Source organism: Vipera berus, assembly GCF_964194415.1.
Source record: "Vipera berus genome assembly, chromosome: 1".
Taxonomy (NCBI): Eukaryota; Metazoa; Chordata; class Lepidosauria; order Squamata; family Viperidae; genus Vipera; species Vipera berus.
The window spans coordinates 157,939,738-157,962,109 of NC_138202.1; the positions used below are offsets into that span (position 1 = coordinate 157,939,738).

Sequence of the window (22,372 nt, forward strand, 5' to 3'; positions counted from 1 at the left end):
CACGGAGCGGGGTGGTTGGAGGGGAGACGGCGGGAGGCTCTCGGGAGAGCGCAAAGCAATAAAGGCGGCCTCAGCAGGCCGACCGCCCAGCGCTGCGGGCAGAAGGTGGAGGGGAGAGAGAGAGAGAGTACTGTAGGCGGCCCGGGTGCTGACTTTCCCGGCTATCGCGAGAGGCGCCGCTAGGAGGGAAGGGAGGGGAAAGGCGAGAGAGGGAGGCAGGTGAGGGAAGAAGCGCGGCGAGAGTCGGAGGGCTGCGCCGCCCTTAGCGGCTGCCTCGGGGGAGCGACGTCCTCGGCCGCCCTCATGGCCGGTGCGGGGGCTGGAGGGGGCGCCCAGGAGAAGCGGGCTACGGCGGCGCGCCTCAAAGCGGTCCTCGGCGCCGCCGCCGCCGCGGCCGAAGAGAGCGAGGCTGCCGGAGAACTCCAGGCGCTTCTGGAGCGGGTCTTGGGACCCCTGGCGGGCAGCGACGACGACACCGAGGCGGTGTCCGAAGCGTTGGGCTGGTGCCGCTCTTTGCTGGCGGGCGGCGAGCCGTGGGACGGCTTCGTGCAGGCGGTCAGGGCCTACGACCCGGCCACGCTCTGCGGCCTGGTGTGGACGGCCAACTTCGTGGCCTACCGCTGCCGGACTTGTGGGATCTCGCCTTGCATGAGCCTCTGCGCTGAGTGCTTTCACCAGGGCGAGCACGCCGGACACGACTACAACATGTTCCGCAGCCAGGCAGGGGGGGCCTGCGACTGCGGCGACGGCAACGTAATGCGGGAAGCCGGGTGAGTGGAAACAGCCCGCTGGCTGGCTAGCGAAGGGGAGGATCCCTGGGCCGCTCCAGCAAGTGGGGGGGGGTGTTTCAGAAAAGCCACGGATGGCCCGCTCGCTCTGTTCCCTTTCTCCCCAGTGGTTTTGAAGGGAGCACACGTGCCGAAATAAAAATAAAAATCCTGCATGACAGGGCTGTGATCCGGAAGGACAGGTGGATGCAAGCTCTGCGTAGAAGTTTGCCACCTAGGCTTGACGCCTCGTGCGATTTTATTGGCACTATAGTAACTCATCTTCATGGGCGTCTGCTTTTAGGATCCGTACTCGTAGTAGCAAAGACACAGTGCTTTTGTGTCCTGTCTAGTATGTGTTGAATCGGGGATAAGCCCCCTGGAATGCAGCACAACCTCCCGCGTACTCTATAGCAGTGTTTCCCAACCTTAGGAACTTGAAGATGCGTGGACTTCAACTCCCAGAATTCCCCAGCCAGCATAGCTGGCTGGGGAATTCTGGGAGTTGAAGTCCACGCATCTTCAAGTTCCTAAGGTTGGGAAACGCTGCTCTATAGCATCAATATGTCCTGCTCCCTAAATGTATGTAGAATCTGATATGTTGTGGCATAAATTTTTGTGAAGCAGGTTTTTAGCTTGTAGAAGCCATAATAAATTTGTCTTTAAAGAAAACTTACTCTTTATTATTTATTTATTTATTACATTTTTATACCGCCCTTCTCCCGAAGGACTCAGGGCGGTGTACAGGGCAATAAATATAAAAAAGCGGAATACAAAAGTTAAAAAAAAACCGATGAAATATTTAGCCCAGTTTAAAACAGTATTAAAACATATTAAAATCTTAAGCTTACACTTGTTCCACAAGCTGCATTCCTTTGCGAATTACAATCCTTCCTTCAAGAAGTCCTAAATTATTCTTAGAAGAGAAAATATCGGTTCTTGGACATGAAAGTTAGGTACCAATAATTCTGCCAGCCAGATTCAAACTCTTGGACATTTTCCTTGGCCCCTGGAGGCCTATAAGATTTCGCTGTTAAAATTCTGATAGGGTTAGTGTATCTATAAAAACAAAAGTACAAACATGGTAGAAGGCAGATTAATGTGGCTGCATATTTCCTGATTCCTACGTTTTAAGTATGAGATTGAAAACTATACTATTAATAAAAGATACAGTACTCCTCTGCTCATTACGTGTATTTATTTATTGATGTTTTACATTAAGTTGAAAGGAGTAATGTTGCAGGGCTCTGTATAAGTTAGAACTGTTAAGTTTGCATCTTACATATTCCAGGCAATACAGTACTTCTTTTTATTCTGCGTTTTTCCTGAAGTTAAAAACATTGGCTTGACTCACTACACTATGCCAGTATATTAATTCATGATTCTGTATAATAAAAACAGAAAATTGTAGGGAATTCATTCTAATGTGAATTCATATCTTATGTGTATTCATTCAGTAATATCCCTCTTGCTAGCTACAGGTCAGCAAGTTGTAGAAGATTCCATATAGTTTTCTATGTTTTCATCAAAATGGCCATGACATTATTACCCCATATCCTCTTAACACTGGTAGAGATTAATTATAACTATGTCTTTAGCCCTTCCATATGAATGTTTATATTATTAGGAGGCTTTTCAAAGTTGTCAATCGAAGGTTATGCAAGGGCTCATTTTTGACACTTGAGAAATAGAGAAATCCCACATACCAAATAGCTTGTCTATAGTAGAAAATATATGGCAGAAAGTGAAGAAGAACTAAAGAGCCTCTTGTTGCAGGTGAAGAAGGAGAGTGCAAAACTTGGGTTGAAACTTAACATTAAGAAAACCAAGATCATGGCATCTGGCCCTCTCAATTCCTGGCAAATAGATGGGGAAGAAATGGAGGTAGTGACAGATTTTATTTTCCTGGGCTCCAAGATCACTGCAGACGGGGACTGTAGCCAAGAAATTAAAAGACGCTTGCTCCTGGGGAGGAAAGCCATGGCAAATCTAGACAGCACACTAAAAAGCAGAGACATCACCCTGTCAACAAAAGTGCGTATAGTCAAGGCTATGGTCTTCCCAGTTGCAATGTATGGCAGTGAAAGTTGGACCATAAGAAAGGCTGAGCGCCAAAGAATTGAGGCCTTTGAACTGTGGTGCTGGAGAAGACTCCTGCGAGTCCCTTGGACTGCAAGGCGATCAAACCGGTCAGTCCTAGAGGAGATCAATCCTGACTGCTCTTTAGAAGGCCAGATTCTGAAGCTAAAACTCAAGTACTTTGGCCACCTAATGAGAAGGAAGGACTCACTGGAGAAGAGCCTAATGCTGGGAAAGATCGAGGGCAATAGAAGAAGGGGACGACAGAGAATGAGGTGGATGGATGGAGTCACTGAAGCAGTAGGCGCGAGCTTAAATGGACTCCAGAAGATGGTAGAGGACAGGACGGCCTGGAGGAATGTTGTCCATAGGGTCGCGATGGGTCGGACACGACTTCGCAGCTAACAACAACAACAACAAGTAGAAAATATAGGAGAAATGGGGCACAGGCTGTTGCACTGAAGACTTGTTTCTAATTTCGGTCCAGGTTAAATCCTTGGACCAAATAATATCCAAGCAAATTATCAAAATAAATTCCTGTACAACGTGCTTTTATTTTGTGGCAAAACAAAATGTTGACTTCTGAATTTGAATGCTAGTGATGGGAGAACGATCTTTGAAACATGGTTCAACTAATACAGTATAAAGAATAATAGAGGGCCACAGGGGTAAGGAAGTACTTGAAAAAGGTTAGAAAATATAATTACCTTAAAGAATGGAGTAAATAGTTGGAACAAAAAAGTAGCCTGAGAGAAGAGCTGACTGAGAAAATGATGCAGAGAACTATAATAAAAGACATGATACATGGGGCATATTTCCTTTTTGAAAGTCAATAATGCACTCAAATGTTGGGTAGAGCTGCTGCCAGTAGTGCCAAGGTAATAGTAGATGTAAAGTTGCTATGAGGCCATACTTTCAGTTCAGTACTTTTTTGACAGGATGAGATGATTGAATGCTGCCAAACTTTCCTGTCACAAAGAAAGCATGTGATAGTCATCCTATCCTCTGCCTCCATGTTAGTAGTTTGATACATGAACTTTGAAGTATGCCAGTATGTAAATAAGTCTCAAGTGTTGATTACTCAGTGTGATAATATGCTGCTCATTGTTATTAGTTTGAACTTAGAGAGAAAACAAAGATCTGTGGGCCCTAGTCATGTTTGTTTTCATGTGCGAACAGTTGCACATGGCAGCAGACAAGTTTTTTGTTTAAAATATTACTACATCTTATAATTTAGTGGTAATATAACAGTAGCCTTCAGCCTTTGTGGAAAAGGTTCACACAAGTCATAAAGTGATTGCTTTTAGTTTTGAATATTATATGAACCCAGTCATTGAGATTATAAGTAATAGTTTATGATATGTTCCCAGTTAAAGTAACAGTGATGTTTCCTGCATTGTATGTTGTTACCTGAATACAATATCTGAAGAATCCTGGAAGATAAAGCAGCATGATGAATCAGTGAATATTTTCTCCTGTATTTTAGCACTTTGGGGCAAAGGAACCAAGATTTCTACTTGAAGATGGCTTGCGCATTTAGAAAAAGACTTGCCACATTAAAATAAAAATTTGTTTAATGAGTGCCTGTGCATGCATGTGCACGCACACATGTGCACACGCGCGCGCACACACACACACCATTTTCTCTCACTGCCCATAGTACAAAATCTTTTTCAAAAGTTTTGGTCAAAAAGTCAGATATGATGTGGAGTGAAGTAGTGATCTGTATGTCATTGATATTGACATATATAGTGATTTTTTTTTGTTCAGTGGAACTTTTTGAATGGAGGATTATTCAGTCAGGAAAACAAAAATATTAATGAAATTACTTTTCCATGTGTCTTTAAAGAAACAGGTTTATCCCACTCCACAGATATTTATGAGAGTTAATCATTTATTGGACATAATTAATTGGAAATGTGTTCACTCCTATCCAACAAGTTCTTTCTAATGGTTCTTACCAGGGTTTTTTTTGTTGTTTATATTTTGGAAATGTAACTGGTTATTCTACTCCACTAACTGGAAGTATTCCTAAGCAAGAATGTAAATAGGGAAGTGATTGTGTGGCAAAGCTGAAGAACCAAGCCTTTTCTTTTTGGAGACATGGGGGATAATGGAAAGGATTATGGAAGATGACATACTTGAATACTTATTTACATGAAAATAAAATTTTATTGCATTCTAAAGATATTGTATACTAGCTTACACCTGAGATATTCTATACCAATGAAGTTTTTCATTTGCTCTTTATATCTGGAAAAGAACATATATGAAACATAAAATAAGTTTTGGTTTAAATTCAAAAATTGTACTGCTTCCAGAACTTCAAATAGAATCTGCCCACTTGTTTTGCTTAGGCTGGGAATGCTTTCTCTCAGGATGTTCTGGGAAAGTGATCAGTCATTCCTGTTTTATACTTCGTAGCTCAGAAATTCACTGTGTCAAACCCCTTATGTTGTTATGTTGTTGTTAGTTGCGAAGTTGTGTCCGACCCATCGCGACCCCATGGACAATGTTCCTCCAGGCCTTCCTCCAAACCCCTTATGGCAGCTCACAATCAAGGAAGTAGGGGTGAGATTGTAGAATCTTGTAAACTGTATAGCAAGTGTAGTTGAAGGGAAAAGAATTCAGACCCGGGTCGATAGAGATGCTCTGAACCAGCCAGGCAGCCTCGTCTCCAAAAAAACCTCTGGAGCAACTGCCCGCTGAACTTTTATTCATCTCCAACATTACAAAAAAACTCCATCAATCTCATACAACATAGGATACATAGATAATTGGATACATAGTGAGAACTTCTCAGGTGCCTATGAGATCATACAAAAACAAAATACTAAAAGATATATGTGAAAGCTTTATCATAGCATTTCCCGAACCTCCCACATGCCAGCCTGTGAGCCAGGAGAGTATGCTCTTCACTGTAACCCACGTGGAGGCCAATTAAGGGGTCTGGGAAAGCTGAAGGCTGAGAGGCCAAATTCTTGGGAGGCCAAATTCTGGCCGTTCCCACAGTAGTTACTGAGTATATTAGGGCTATGCTTTTATTGCCTTCTAGCAATCTTGATTTAATGGGAAGAATGCTAGTTGCTTATTTGAAATCACAAAATGTCCATCTGTCCTTGGTTTGCTGTATTTTAGAAGCATAGTTTTTATTTTCTGGTCAGATAATTCCATCACAACTGTCTCTCAAGGTTAAGATGGTTCTCCTGCTAATGTTTTGGAAGGCTGTGAGAATTACTCTTTTCCATTGAGCATTTAGCGGAAATATATTGTGGAAGGAAGGGCTGAAGAAAGGCAGGGGTAGGGCTGCGTGCATATGACCCCATTCTTCAACTTTGAGCTTTATCATCTGTAGTGCTTAATTACTGTGCACTCTTGCAACCTTTGGTGCTTTTTAAGATCAACAGGGGATAACGTCAAATGGAAAGACACATAGTCCTCAACTTACAACCAGTGATGGGATTCAGCCAGTTCGCACCACTTCAGCAGAAACGGTAGCTAATTTTTTGTTGCCCAGGCCCAGAATGGACTTCCAGAAGCGGCATCCACACAGAGAACCGGTTGTTAACATATTTGAATCACACCACTGCTTACAACTGTTTGCTTTATGACAGCTTGAATTAACGACAGCCTCAGAAAAAGTCAGTTATGACCTAAATTTGAACTTATGATGGACACCCCACTCCCACAGTGACATGATCGCAATTTGGGCACTTGGTAATGGACTCCCATTTATGTTCAGTTGCAGCATCCTGCAGCCACATAATAATCATTTGTGATATTTTTTTGCCAGTTTCCATCAGTAAATGTCACTGGTGAAGCTGGATTGGCATTTACAGTAGGGTGACTCTACTTCCAACCATGGAAAAAAATCATCAAAAAAGCAGATTCAGTCATGTAATGACCTGACTTATGAGTGCAATGACGTACAATGGAAATTCCGGGCCCAATTGTGATTGTAAATTGAGGGCTACTTGTAGCAGATCTGTGCATTCGTAAAAGAGGACAAACCTTGTCAACATTAGCACCTAGGCACCTAAAGAGTATGGTACAGGAAGAAGTATAGAACTAATCTATGCCCTCTCCTTACAAAGGAGAAGCTCACATGGTTTGCTTGCCATCTGTCTGTTATGGAACTTACAGGAACTCAAAAGTCAATTTGGGTAATCCTTAGTTGGTGAGGGACGAATGTGCAGTTGACTGTAATTGGTGTACAGAAGAGATAGGAGGGCTTGTAAGCTTTTTCCAAGTTTATTTGGGAAGTCATTATTGTGACATGAGCAGCTACATAAATGGAATAATATATTCATACAGTACACGTGACTTGTTCTTGGTAACTGCTCTTAACTTACACATTTTGCAGACATGTCACATCCAGCAAACCTGTATCATTCTGCATGATTTCCTCCTACCCAATTGCCTGTAGTTAATACTGTTGTGCCTGTTCCCTCCATAAATCACTGAGTGTACAAACTATTATCCCTGTGAAAATGTCATACAATTCATTGGGATACTTTGTGGTCGTGCCAAAGGCTGGACTGAGTTCTGCTAAGATTGTTAAAGATACCTTCCAACACTTTTTCACATCCTTAGACCTGCAGGAATTTTAGACTTCTCATTTATTCATTCATCTAAATAAAGTTTCTTTTTGTTTTTCGTGGTGGAAGGGCAAAAATAAAATAAAAACAATTCATTGATAACAGTATTGAGACAGCTTTGGTTGCACTTGTGGATGATCTGTATTAGGCTTGAAATGAAGGCAGTGCATCCACCCTAGGTCTCCTTGGTTTCTAAGTACTCTTTAATACATCAACCTTGGAGTCATTTTGGACCAGACAAGCAGTTAGGAATTGGAGGAGCACTCACTTTAGTGGTTCTCCTCCTTCCTCTCCTAGACCTTTGTTTTGTGGGGTGCTGCAAGGCTCTCTTCTTTCCTCTTGAACATACATGAAGTTTCTGGGAGAGGTCATCAGGGTACAGTATCATTAATCCCCAGTTGTATGTCTCTGCTTCTGGCTGTTAAACAAAATTGTCAAAATTCTGCCCCAATGTGGGTGGTATGCATTTTTTTCTGTTAACTTGTTTGATATAAAATATTTTTACCTTGCTTGAGAAAATGGGTTAGTCTTCTTTCAGGAAGTAATTCCTTATTTGAAGCCATGGCATAGAAAAACTCCTGTTCAGTGTTTGAATAATACAATTGAATTAGAAAGCGATCGCCAACTTTTATTGGTGTGTTAGTATTATAAAAAGATTTTTGTGTGATTTCATGCAAGTACACAGATTGGCTTATGTGTGGCATTAAGGTCCAGTGAACAATCATAGAATTAAAAAGGGCCATTGAAGCCATCCCTTACTCCATGCAGAAAACTAATTTTAAGGATCCTTAATAGTTCTAGCTTCCATCTGAGCACATGAGGTGAAGGAGAGCCACAGATAGTCTTTGGGTTATGTCCACTTGTTCAGTGACCAAAGTGACAACAACAATGAACGAGGGAGACTTATGACATTACAGCAAGGCACGATTTCTGACATTCCCTGCTGACTTCCCACATGCAAAGTCAACAGGAAAGCTGGCAGGAATCACAATAGCAATAGCGTTTTGACTTATATACCGCTCCATGGTGTTTTCCAGCACTGTCTGGGTAGTCAGGATCGAAGTCCAGACTCTGGGCAGAGTTTGCCTGCAAGACTGCACTGTAACCATTGCACCACCAGGAAGTCAAGTCACTCCGGTTCCTGCTGCTTTTTCACCCACCCTTGCTGTATAATGCCTACCCGTGGTAGCGTGACACTCTTTTGTTTACCCTCCTGTGCTCTGTAGGGTCTGCCTGCAGCACTCCCCCATGGCTTCCACCACTGGTCCTGTGGTACAGTAGAGACTGTCAAAATGCAATCACGGGACATTGCATTTTACAACTGCATTGCTTAGTGATGGAAATTCCAGTTCCAATTGCCATTGCAACTCTACTAATACCTGTGACTGGCTGCATTTGATCAATTTGTCATTATGGATAAGATCTTTTCCTAACATTACACTGGAATTTGCTTTCTTACAACTTAACTCCGTTGTGCTAAATTTTTGCATTCTGTGGCAATAGAGAACAGTTCCTTACTTTCTTCTGTGTGACATCCTTTTTGTTTATGAGTTGTTTTCCAACTACTGTACTGTATGTGCAAGGACCTTTCTTTATTTCATTCAGGAAGTTGTTGAAAACTTAGTTGTTCTCCCAGGCCTTGGGGATAGAAGAATTCTGGAGCCCCGCTTAGCTTTTATACTTTCCTTTTCTGGCATATATATATAATGCTGGAGAAGACTCCTGTGAGTCCCTTGAACTGCAAGGCGATCAAACCGGTCAGTCCTAGAGGAGATCAACACTGACTGCTCTTTAGAAGGCCAGATCCTGAAGTTGAAACTCAAATACTTTGGCCACCTAATGAGAAGGAAGGACTCACTGGAGAAGAGCCTAATGCTGGGAAAGGTTGAGGGCAAGAGAAGAAGGGGACGAGAGAGAATGAGGTGGCTGGATGGAGTCACTGAAGCAGTAGGTGTGAGCTGAAATGGACTCCAGAAGTTGGTAGAGGACAGGAAGGCCTGGAGGAACGTTGTCCATGGGGTCGCGATGGGTTGGACACGACTTTGCAGCTAACAACAACAAATACGTGTGTGTGTGTAGACACATGTGTGTATACACCTACATATACATACATACATAGATACATACATACAATTGATTTTTAGTTTAATCTGCCTAGAGTCATTTTGGGAGTCAGACAGCCTAAAAATAAAATATATATTTTTGTTAATTGTGATAATTTAATTTTGAATTACTTTATTACAGGTTCTGCAAAAGGCATCGAATAAAATCAAGCTCAGAAGTTCCATCTGTTCCAAAAGATTTGTTGATAATGTCAGAACTAGTTCTTCCACAATTCATCTTCTGTCTTATTCAGTACTTAAGAGAAGGTTATAATGAGCCAGGTAAACCTAATATTAATATTTGTGTTTTATGTCACAAGTCAAGTTCTTAACGCTACTAATAAATTTAGTTTTATTTGTTTTATTTTGATTTGGATGGGTTGAGGTTTATATTCCTTTTTATTTTCAGGATCATTGAAAATATCTATATAGTCATTAAGTGTCAACACCAACCTGATGGCGGTATCAATAATTTCTAGGAAATTTTAGTTTCAAGTAATTTGTGATTTGCAAATGAATGGTGTTTTGCCAAAGCTTGAAGAAAATATTTATATTATATATTACAAGTGAATTTAATTTCGCAAGATTCTATAGACTCCCTTGAAGCTATTTTTCCTTCTCTCCTATTTAAGCAACTCTTAATGTTTTTTGAAGAGCTGGAAGAAAAAAATGAATTCCATCTATTTCGAGATAGAAGAGAAGATGTTTGTATTCTATGTTGGTTTGAAGAGTAATTCTAAAAAAAACACATCACAACTAGTACACAGTGCCTTTCTTAATAAAATATAAATAGCAAAAGCCAAGCTTTAAGCACTAGATTACATTCAAGATATTGAATGGAGTGATGAGTGAAAGAAGGAAAAATACGTGGCTAATTAAAACTATCAAAAATCAAGAAAATGAGTCGGGTGAAAAAGTTATAAGAATAACCACAATTCTATGCCGAACACAGGAGGAAAGAAAATCAATTACTTAGTTAAAATGGTTTATTATTCTGCCACAGTCTGCTTGGAACATCTGTGTGAAAATGTATGTTATCTGCATATCAGTGTTACTTCAACTCAAATTTCTCATGGCTTCTGTAAATGGCTTCAAGTAGATGATGCAAAATACGCGGACCAAACAGAATATTGAGGTATCCCAGAAGTTATAGAATATAGAGGATAAATTCTCCAGTATCATTCTTTTGGCTTTGCCTTTTCAGAAAGGACTGAGACAAGAAGGATATAAATGGTGAATGGTGGAAAACCACTGAGGTCCAAGGAACTAGTAAGATCATATTGCCTATCCATTCCTTGATATCAGACATCAAGAAGACGGGCAAAATTAGTTCTGTCCCCAAACTAAGTAGGAATCCAAACTGTCCTACCTCCAAATAATCTTTGTTACCCAAAACCACTTTGAGTGAAGTCACCAATTCTAGTCACATAAAGACATTATGAAGCATGGTTCAATTTCATCAGGGACATGGTAGTCTTTGCACATTCCCAGGCCAGAGTCCAGTTGCCATTTTATTCCTACCTCCCTATGCTGACCAACAGGCCACTGGCAAGAGCTGGTTTACCATTGTGGTTCTGCTTCCCTATGCATGCTAAACAGTGGGTGAGAAGCTGCTCGTCACCTCAGCCCTGCCTCCTTTGCCCATTAACTGTCAGCCTTGAAAGTTCACTTGTTGCCTCAGCCGCACATGCCCCAATAGACACTGATTTGCTGAAGCATACAAGTAGTAAAAAAAGCTAGCAACGTCTGTACTAATATTCAGAAAACTGACAGTAGTGACTGTGGTTACCAACCCAGATTGCATACGCTTTGCTAAGAGGAACTGTGATCTTATACTGGTTACCCAAAAAGAAACATTTGAACATTAAATATATGTCTAAAACAATGACATCTCATTAGGCTGGAGACCTACATGCCTTTTTGTACTAAGAGATTTCTACTGAGGAAATTCTTGACCAGCAGGTTTGTGCTTAGAATTGTTATTATGGTATGTGGTGCATGTAAAATCTAAAGTTATGGTTGCAAGAGTGGTGTGTTCTGTTTGGCAAAATAATAACCAGTCAGTAGTTATTAAGCAATTCAAACCATGTATCTAATTTTGTGCAAAATTCTTGCTTGGCTTCTTTCAGTTCTTGATTTGCCATCAGAAAAAGAACTTCACAAAGTACTTCAGATGTTGGAACCCCACATTTCATTTCTGGAAGATCTGACAAAAATGGGAGGAGCAATGCGTTCAGTCCTTACTCAGGTTTTGACTAATCAACAGTACTATAAAAGTCATAGTTCTGGTGAGTTCTTGTTTTATTTTGCTTGAAGGAACGTTCATAATTAAACTTGTTTTTATGCTTTAGGATCAGGGTAGCTGCTAAAAGAGAAGCAGGCTTTACTTTGCTATGAACTTCACATTCTATTGATCTCTTTAAGCCTTACTGATGACAGTTTTTGCTATTAATTGTTGAAAAATATTATATATTTGAGTTGCTTTTAGGATTTGGTTTATGCTGCTAATATAGTTTAGAACAGGGGTAGGCAAACTCGGCTCTTTTATGATTCATGGACTTCAACTCCCAGAATTCATAGCTAAGTCAGGAATTCTGGGAGTTGAAGTCCATAAATCATAAAAGCCGAGGTTGCCTACCCCTGGTTTAGAAGTTTTAGAAACTGGTTCTTAAAAAGTTTTGTAAAGTACCTTCCACAAATGTTTGTACTGAAGAGCATATTTGAAATTCTTAAATAGAGAATATATGCTATATATTGCTTCTGTTCTTTTTCTTAGAGTAAATTGTGTCATTGTTTCCCTAGAATGGGGGTGTCAAACTGCCGGCCCATGGGCCGGCCGCATCATCCAGAAGCTGCACCCATCCCATTGCTGGCAATGGCAAAACCGGCCCGATACCTTGCGTGACGTCATGTGATGTTGCGAGTTTGACATGTCTGCCCTAGAATACTATATTATTCTTCCTTTTGCTCAAATTAACAAGTTCAGGTTTAAAGGTCCGTGAAGATAGAAGTAAAAGTAGTGATCTAGTTTCACACATTGCACTAAGCCATAATGTTCTTTGTTTTGTTTTGGCTTAAGAGTGTTAATGACCCACTGTTAAACCATGGATAATGCCTTAGTATGTAAACTAATCTGTCATAGCTTATTCAGGAAAGGATAAGCAAACCATGCCTTAAACATTTAAATAGAATTTGCACTAGTAAAGATATCACCGTGCTGGTATATTGGTGTTAATTTCAAGAGCCAAGTTTATAGTCCCCATTATGGAATGGTATCATGCAGAAATGTTCAACCTTTGATAATTAACCTGAAAAGTCACAATAAAAGGGTGGATGGGCTGCAGTCTGGCTGATTTTTAGTTCTGGTGTATTCATATGTCAGAAAGGTCTGTGGCCCTAGTAGTTCCTTTCTTGACTCACTGTGGATGAATGTGCTATCTACAAAGGAATTAAATTTTCTTTCTAAGTAAGCAGTACAGTCTAAACGCTGGAAAATATTTATGAATGGAAAGCATTATTTGAAGGTAAATGCACCAATCCATCCCATAGTTTCTGTAAAGTACTTATTATAATGTTTGTTAGCCAATTTTTTTGTTTTAGCCTATACCATTCTGTAAAGATTGGTCCTTGGAGTGAACTTGTATCTTTGAAATATATTTAAGGTGGTGGAGAAAATACATGTTCAAAGAAAAGCCATGAAAAATACCTAATAGCTTTGAAAGGTTCTGGACTGACATTTGCTGAAGATAAGCTTGCATGTGGAATGCAGGATCAAGCAGCTGGAGCTAGTGCTTCAGTAGTTCAAGGTTTGTGTAAAAAGTACTTTCTAATTGTAATTAGAAGAATTCCCATGTTTGATATGTTAACATATAGAACTTCTAAAGTGGCTTAGTACACGTTCTTGAAGCAGCACAAATGCAAGGAGAAAAAAGTGTGTCAGAATTCTTATTCAATTTTCAAATTTGGGGAATACCAGTTTAAATTATGGGAAACATTAGGATCCCTTTCCAATACATTTAGAAAATACAGCCTTTTGGATTACAAATAGTAATTGCGCTAAGATGACATTTCAACAGTAGCAACGTTTGTGTTCCATTCTAGAGACAGTAATAAATTACAAGTATCACTCCCCACCTGCCTCCTTTGCTCACAGCTCGGCAGATGCCTTAGTGGAAGCCTGGGAAAGGGCAGCCACTGAGGCTCTTGACCGAGTTGTACCCTTGCGGCCCCTGACCCGGTGCAGATCCCGTCGAGCTCCATGGTTTTCCGCGGAGCTCCGGGAGATGAAGCGTCGGAGACAGGGCCTAGAGAGCGGTTGGAGGTCCAGCCGATCCGAATCCGATCGATTGCAACTAAGAACCCATATTAGGTCTTATCTCGCTGCGATAAGGGTGGCGAGGTCTAATCACTTCGCTACCCTTATCGCGTCTGCAGATAATCGCCCGGCCGCCTTGTTTAGGGTGACTCGCTCCCTCCTTAATCAGGAGGTGAGGGAGGAACCCTTGCAGGGTTGTGCTGAGGAGTTTAACCAACATCTGTCGGACAAAATCGCTCGGATTCGGACCGGTTTGGACTCTGACTGGGCAGAGTCTGGCGATCAGGCCACGGGCGGTCTTGTCGATATTACCTGGGAGGAGTTTGATTCTGTGACTCCAGAGGAAGTGGACAGGATTATGGGGAGGCTGAGCTCCACCACATGTTTATTGGACCTGTGCCCTTCCTGGCTGGTTTATGCAGCCCGGGAGAGGACACGCAGCTGGTTCCAGGCAGTTATATCCGCTTCTTTGAGTGAGGGTAGCTTCCCTGCCGTCTTGAAAGAGGCGGTGGTGAGGCCTCTCCTCAAGAAGCCTGCCCTGGACCCAGCTGTATTGAACAACTTTCGTCCGGTCTCCAACCTTCGCTTTCTTGCGAAGGTTGTTGAGAGTGTGGTGGCGCATCAGCTCCCTTTGGTCCTGGATGAAGCGGATTATCTAGACCCGTACCAATCGGGTTTCAGGCCCGGGTACAGCACGGAGACGGCATTGGTCGCGCTGGTGAATGATCTCTGGAGGGCTCGGGACAGGGGACATTCCTCTGTTCTAGTCCTATTAGACCTCTCAGCGGCTTTCGATACCATCGACCATGGTATCCTGCTGCGGCGTCTCAGGGGATTAGGAGTGGGAGGCACGGTTTTACAGTGGTTCTCCTCCTATCTCCAGGGACGTTCGCAGTCGGTGTTGACAGGAGGGCAGAGGTCGACCGCGAGGTCTCTCGTTTGTGGAGTTCCTCAGGGGTCGGTCCTCTCGCCTCTCCTGTTCAACATCTCCATGAAACCGCTGGGTGAGATCATTCGTGGCTTTGGAGTTGGGTATCATCAGTACGCCGATGATACCCAGCTTTTCCTTTCGACCCCAAACCACCCCAGTGATGCCCTCAACGTGATGTCCCGTTGCCTGGAGGCGGTTCGGGTCTGGATGGGGAGGAACAGACTTCAGCTCAACCCCGACAAGACTGAGTGGCTTTGCATACCTTCATCCCGGGTTTATCCGGACATTCCACCTCTTGCTATGGGGGGTGAACTATTACCCCCCGTAGAGAGGGCTCGCAACTTGGGAGTCCTCCTAGATTCACGGCTCACTTTGGAAGACCATATAGGAGCTGTGACTAGGGGGGCTTTCGCCCAGGTTCGCCTGGTGCGCCAGTTGCGGCCCTATCTAAGCCGGGATGATTTATGCACGGTCACTCACGCGCTCGTGACCTCTCGTCTGGACTACTGCAACGCTCTCTACATGGGGCTGCCCTTGAGGACCACCCGGAGGCTCCAACTGGTACAGAATGCAGCCGTGAGAGTTGTGTTGGGAGTCTCCCGATACTCCCACGTTACACCTCTGCTCCGTGAGCTGCATTGGTTACCAGTTGTCTTCCGGGTGAGATTCAAGGTATTAGTAATGGTGTTTAAAGCCCTACATGGCAGGGGTCCGGAGTACCTTAGGGAACACCTGCTGCCGGCATCAACTTCCCTCCGCCCTGTGCGTTCCCACAGAGAGGGCCTCCTCAGGGTGCCACCGGTCAGAGAATGTCGATTGGTGGCCCCCAGGGGGAGATCTTTCTCTGTGGGCGCCCCGGAGCTATGGAACCAATTACCGGTTGAGCTCCGGACAGCGCCCGATCTTCGCTCCTTTCGCCGCGATCTGAAAACATACCTGTTCGAACAAGCCGGCCTGGCCTGAGGGGGGATTGGTGGGGTATTTTATTATTATTATTGGGGTTTTATTATGTATCAACTGTTTTTATGGGCATGTATTTAATTACCTTTTAATTTTTGTAACTCTGTGTTTTATTCTTGCCCTGTACACCGCCCTGAGTCCTTCGGGAGAAGGGCGGTATAGAAATATTAATAAATTAAATTAAATTAAATTAAAAGATTTAGCATTTTCTAGCTAAACTTTAATTCCAGATTCTAAATAATTAATTTAGGTTTATACTGTAGGTTTGTTTTTAAAGTATTTTTCCAGTTTTGTATGAATTACAAAGGATATTTTAATTTTTAATTTCACAAGGTTTTGCAGGTTCTACACCAGCTTCAGGGCAAGGTGATTCTTCAGATGAGGTGAGACTTTCAGAATAAAATAAAACGTAATCTTGTGTGACAGCAATTAAGATACCATGAGCCTCATCGTGTTTGTTTTTGCTAACAAATTTATTTAATAGGATTATTTATGCTGAAAATGCCTCCAGTAAGAAAATTGTGATTACTACTCTTGAATTAATTTTGTCAACAATCATAATGTAGATCAATTTTGTCAATTTTTAAAATTTGCCTTTGGTTTCATTAAGTGAAGAGGAATTGTCCCGGGTCACATATAAAATATATAATGTAGTTAATAAATAGAAATAACAAACTTCCTTTTTCTTTATTATCTTATGGAGCCCAAGGGTTGGATACCTCTGGTGTTAATACTGTAGTAACTTCTGAAAATAGGCTAGCTTAATATTATGTACGTTTACTTCTGTAAAACAGGTTTTAATCAGTGTTACTGAGAAGATGATATGCATACTTCTAAATCTTTGTGGTCTATTACATTTTTCCACATTTGACATTTATATTATAAATCAGATTTATCTTAAAATATGTGGTAAAGATAGGAGAGAAAAATGAATCCTGGCGTAAATATACATTCAGTTTTCTAAACCAGCAATTCTCCAAACAAGAAAAAGCCTTTAAAAAGAGATTGGACAACCATTCGTCTGAAATGCTATAGGATTTCCTACTTGGACTAGAAGACTTCCAAAGTCCCTTCCAACTGTGTTATTCTGAATAATTACTGGATTGGCTCTTTCCTCTTAACGACCAATCAATGTTGTACAGAAATAAAAGGGGAAATATGGGGAAAGGAACTGTTGAAGCTTCAGTCTTTTGGTAGTTGTGGTCTGGAAGTAGGCTTCTGGCTTAGAGTCAAGAAAGATTTAGCTGATGTAGCTTCTATATATGGAAGCAAACAGTGCCTTATGTTGCAACTATGTGCAGAGATCACCTTTTATTTTTTTTATTAAATGTTTTATTGATTTTCTGATTTTACATTTGAGTATTTAAAAAGCAACATGGCGGCTGAGTTAAGCAATAAATCAATGACATATAAGTGTCTTTAGTACAAGTCTCAAACTACTACATTAAATATTACCTCTCTTTTCCCCTTAGTATTTACTGTCTCATGTTTAAACTAATACAATTCTTATTATATCAATGAAATAAAAATAACATTCTTACATTTATGAATAATTTTTAGCTTATACATATCCTAGTTATTTTAACATTATAGACAATCAATGTCCTAATTAGTTTTTCCCAATTTTTAGTTTCCCATTAATATTTAAATTTAACATTTAATATTTATAATTTCCAAGTTTTAAGTAACCAGTTCCCTTTATCACAATTCATCACAAAGTCTAATGTTCAGAATGCATGTCTTATCTGTTTGAATATATTCTATTTCTCACCATCCTACATCATCTAATTAATAATACAGTATAACATTCTTATTTTCTATTAATTTACAAATGTCTTAAATTTAGTAACCAAAATTTCTCATTTCAACATCAAATACTTTCTCTTTTTCTCTTAATGTCTACTATCTCATATTTAAGTTAGTACAGTTCTTATATTAGCTAAGTAAAACATATTTATTACATTTATCAATAGATTTTTAGCTTATACATATCTTAATTACTTTTACATTTCAACCTTTATAAACAAATCAATATTCAAATTTAACTTTTAATATTTATACTTCCAAGTTTTAAATGACCAAAGTTTTCTTTATCTCAGTTCATAACAAAATCTAGTATTCAATGTACACATCTTATCTATTTGTGTATATTCTATTTTAATCCTCACTAATAAGTCAAACCCCCAATTTTCTTCAGCCTTATTCTAGCTTTTTTCTTTGCCAACTCACCTTCCATATCTGTACTTTTAAGTCATCAAATAGATCTCCCTCTGTTAATATATATATATTGTTTGAGATAAAAGGCCATCTAGTCACCATTTTTTTTGGAAGGGCTAACAAATCGTCTCTCTATTTTTCCATCTAAATGTAGTTGTCCTGAAGTCTTTATCTTCCCTTTGATCTGTTCTTCTTCTTGATCTTCAGGTTTCTTCTGGTTTATATAGAAAGTCTTTTCCATTTTCAGTGTTGCCAGTCGCTTTTCTGGGTTTTCTGTTAACTATGTTTGTTGATCAGTTGAATCTTCTATCATAATATTTGATTGTTCCACTTCTTTTATTATATTCTGTGTAGTTGATTCTTTAGTTGTAATCAAAGTTTGGGTTCGTATATCTAGGCTGACATCTCTTTTTTTCCTGTAGCTTCTTATTTCTTCAGAAGCTGTAAGAACAGTTTCATAAATTGCTTTCAACATAAAGAGAATCTGTTTCTGATCTTCATCCATGTTCTTTTAGTGATGTGTTAAAAACTTTACAATCAGAGAAATAAAATAATTTTGTCACTGAGTATAGAACACAGCTGGGCTTCTCACAGCTGATACCTGCCAAGATTGCAAAAGTCTTATCTATAGTCTGGGCTTCAAGCCAAGTCTCTTTTATATAATAACATGTTGTAATATCAGGTTTAGTCACAAGATGTCACCCATAATGTTTAAGATTTTTTAAGTCCAAAGTTTTTATAATCCTTTTTCCAATTTTACTTCTTTTTTGTAAGTAAAAACCCAAATCTTCAATAAGAATAAGAAATCTTCTAGTCCTCAAATTTTAGAAAGAGAGAAATCCAGTTAAAATCAGGTTATTCTTTCAGTGTTTTAAACTCCCCTGGATAGTTGTCAGTTTTTAGAGGGTGGGAAAAGAGTTTCCCTTCCCTCTCTCCACAGGAGGGAAAGTACTTTGGGCAGCTTATACAGGTAGAAAAAATAATTAGGGTTGAAGAGAGGTTCAGATTTCACCCCTTTTCATCTGTGCTGCTTTATAGGTGCCTGGTGGTAAGTGACTTTGTCTGTCTGCAGCCTAGTAATGGGCCATATTTCTATGGCCGGTCTTTTGTCCTTCGGTTTGGAGGGCTGCCCCAGATCAAGTGGAAGGGCTACCACCCTCCTGCGATCAAGTGGGGATCCCCTCCTTGCTTGTCGCCCCTACAGGGCGACTTTCAACCCTTTCCAAGGTCCCCCAGCGGTGCAAAATTGGACGTGGAAGATGGAGCTCGCCTTCCAGCGTCCGCTCCACGGTGGTTGCAGCAGCAAACCAGAAGTCAGATCATCTTATTCACATGGATGGTTAAGTACTTTTTAAACATGCATAAATGGAGAGTTAGTATGATAAGCTGAATTAAAATCTGTGAAGGAAAAAAAACAACATCTTAAATATCACATTTTATAATTTTATAAAAATATTTTTCTATTATATGTTCCTACTTAAATGTTATCTAAACTGAGAATAATAATATTTCAATGGAGAATCCACTCAATAAATGAATAATGTTAAATTCTGAAGAGACAGCCAAGAATTGGTTGCTTTTTTACTTTTCTTAAAAAAGGCAGGATTCCACCTTATGGAAGGTCTTTAAATTTATTACCTTCTTTCAGACCTTCTCTGTCTCTTGCCCAGGACAGAATATTTCCTTCTATTTTCACTATCTTGTTCTAGTTCTGAAGCTATTTATCTTTCAAAGGTTTTCTTATCATCATCATCATCATCATCATAAACCATATATGCTTGAAAGCTTGCTTGTCTTGTTCTATTTCATTTGAGTGTTCATTTTTACGAACAATTAGCCCCCTTTTTGACCCTGTCACAGACCTAAGTGAATACTTTGAAATCCTTGAGTAAAACTGAATGGCTCTTGATTATGCTTGTACCATTGCAGCACTTTTAGAAAATCTCTCGAGTCCATAAACAATAATTCCAGCTACTATTCAGACCTCTTAGAAACTATTTATATGAGTTATAACCAACAGTATTTTCCAACAATAACACAGGCTCAGCTATCCTATGTACTGCCACTGAGACCGTTCTTCAAGTTCTAGTGTTGGGCCCCATCTATCGTAGGAGCTTCTCAGGCAAGCATAATTTAGGGTGCTATTTTCCAGAATAAGTAAATCTGTTGAAATGTCTATATGGCATGGGGGTGGGGAAAGGGGCCAATTGACACTTCGTTGTCTCTCAGTCTTTTCTATCAAACCTTCATTTAGGTTTGATAGAATAAATAATCAGTGCAGGGAAAGACCAGATGAAAGCCTTAATCGATATGGAGGAAGGGATTAGATTTAATCCTGCATCCATGATACCCTCATTTTTGTTTAAATAAATTACTTGATACCAGGGTCCTAGGATTGCATCTGCTTCATTTAACACCTCTCCTTAAAAAGAAATACTGAAGACTTTGATCTCTTTAGCTAGGGCAGGGGTCAGCAACCTGAAACAGTGAAAGAGCCACTCAGAACCGGTTCCCTCACAAAAGGAAAAACTGGGAGCCGCAAAAAATGTGTGCGCATGTCCATACATGCGCGCATGTGCAGAACAGGGTTTGACTGAAGAGTGGAGCCAAGGCGAGATATGCACCTACCCTGCATATTTGAATTGATTGGTTGAACTTTTTTAGTCCCACTTTTTTTTTTTTGGACTGCACATGGCAGAGGACTGGGAGCCGCAGGAGACGGCTGAAAGAGCCGTATGGGGCTCCGGAGCCGCGGGTTGCAGACCTGTGAGCTAGGGCAATATTGTATTTATCCATGCACGCTTTATGTCTTCCTTCAGGTCTTCCACTTTTCAGTGTCCTGAAGCAAATTAAAATTAATATTTGAGAGCTAGTTGGGTCTAGTGGTTGAGGCAGCAGATAAGAAATCAGGAGTTCTAGTTCTGTCTTAAGCATGAAAGCTGGCTGGGTGATTTCAGGTCAGTTTCTCTTTCTGAGCAATAATTTCAGCCATGTTGAAGCCAGTTTATGCGCATCCCATTGTAGACAAGGTCTTTGCACAAAACTAAGAAAACTGCACCATGTATATTGTAAAGACTCCTCATAATTTTATACTACAGTGGCATTTTGAACCAAACCTGAATGAGTCAGAGGAATATAATGCAGTATTAGTCTTACAATACCTCAGTTTGCTGATATGTTTCTCATCTTCTAAGACCTAGTTGTAGTGGGGAAAAAGGAGAGGAGAATTGCTTTCAGAGTTAGATTTGCATATTCCTATCAGACCCAAATTAACCATTCCTGCCCCAGTTAAAGCCTCCCTACCATCTCATCTCAACAAATAGAAGCCTCCTTAACACTTCCATTATTCAAAATCTGTCTGAACCTTCAGGGTATGTAGTCCGTCTTCTCTTACTTTTTGCTTTCCTTTTCAAGTCAGTGGATTTTGTCATATTCTTTTTTTTTCAAATTTGTTTTTTTGTTGTTGTTCTTTTAGAAATAGACATGGCAGAAATTCAGCCAACAAAACGTTCCCTTTTGTATTGTTGAGATTGCCACATTTCTGCAGGTCACTTTATTATAAACAGTAAAACTAGTCAAAAACTATCTCTTCTTGAAAATCACAATTCATATCATTAGCAGTAATTCAAGTTCAGCTTTAGAATATGACTTTTTCTGACGCTATTTCAGAGTAGTTTTCAGCTGTGGTTGAAGAAATAAATGGGATAAATGTTTCTAATCTCAGTAAACGACCATACCAAACTGTAGTTATAGGAGAAACAGAATGAGGTCTTTAGGCCCACAACAAGGTAGAAAATATTAGTTGAATCACAGGATCTGTTACACCCCAGCACTACAATATTATTTATATTGGTATAATGTAGTGTACTGTGGCTTACTTTAATCTTTTTAACTCAAATAAAACCACTGAAGTTGAAATCAATTTCCTATATTAATGAAGCAAACCAGAAGGATGCCTCTATTTCCTAAGTCTCTATACAAAATTAGACACAAAGAAATAAGACTCTGAAAGCCTTGGATGTATCCCCCAGGATTAGTTTGGAAATTGCCACAAAATCATAATTTTTAATACGACACAAGAGAGAAAAAGTTCCCTAAGGGATAATCTTATTCATTAAAGTTAATTTATATATTGGCTGTTTTGTCCTAGTAATACCTGCCTTTGGAAAATGGCCTCTGCAATTTGGTCTGCAGACTATTGCATACCCCCAAATATATAGTAAGGGAATTTAGACGGATATTTGCTACCGGGATCTTTTCAGGTGGGGCTGGACAGAATAGGGCATCCAAAGGTATTGTTTGTTGTGTTGAAAATTGATTTTCTTGTTTCTGAGTAGGTAAAAAAGGAAATGAATGTTTAACACCAATATACGTGGGTTATTTAATTTTGCAATTTTAAGATA

At 40.2% G+C, this 22,372-nt stretch overlaps 1 protein-coding gene across 4 annotated transcripts in view; it reads left to right on the forward strand.

Moving 5' to 3' along the window:
• The first annotated feature begins 201 nt into the window (after positions 1 to 201).
• UBR3 (ubiquitin protein ligase E3 component n-recognin 3) overlaps positions 202 to 22,372 on the forward strand; it is a 119,254-nt gene continuing 97,083 nt past the window's right edge. For all 4 annotated transcript variants that reach the window (XM_081317020.1, XM_081317021.1, XM_081317022.1 and 1 more), the window contains exons 1-5: positions 202 to 770; positions 9,689 to 9,828; positions 11,676 to 11,834; positions 13,209 to 13,352; positions 16,086 to 16,135. In XM_081317020.1, the coding sequence (XP_081173146.1) occupies positions 304 to 770; positions 9,689 to 9,828; positions 11,676 to 11,834; positions 13,209 to 13,352; positions 16,086 to 16,135 (960 nt within the window). In that variant the 5' untranslated portion in view covers positions 202 to 303. The remainder of the gene's footprint in view (positions 771 to 9,688; positions 9,829 to 11,675; positions 11,835 to 13,208; positions 13,353 to 16,085; positions 16,136 to 22,372) is intronic.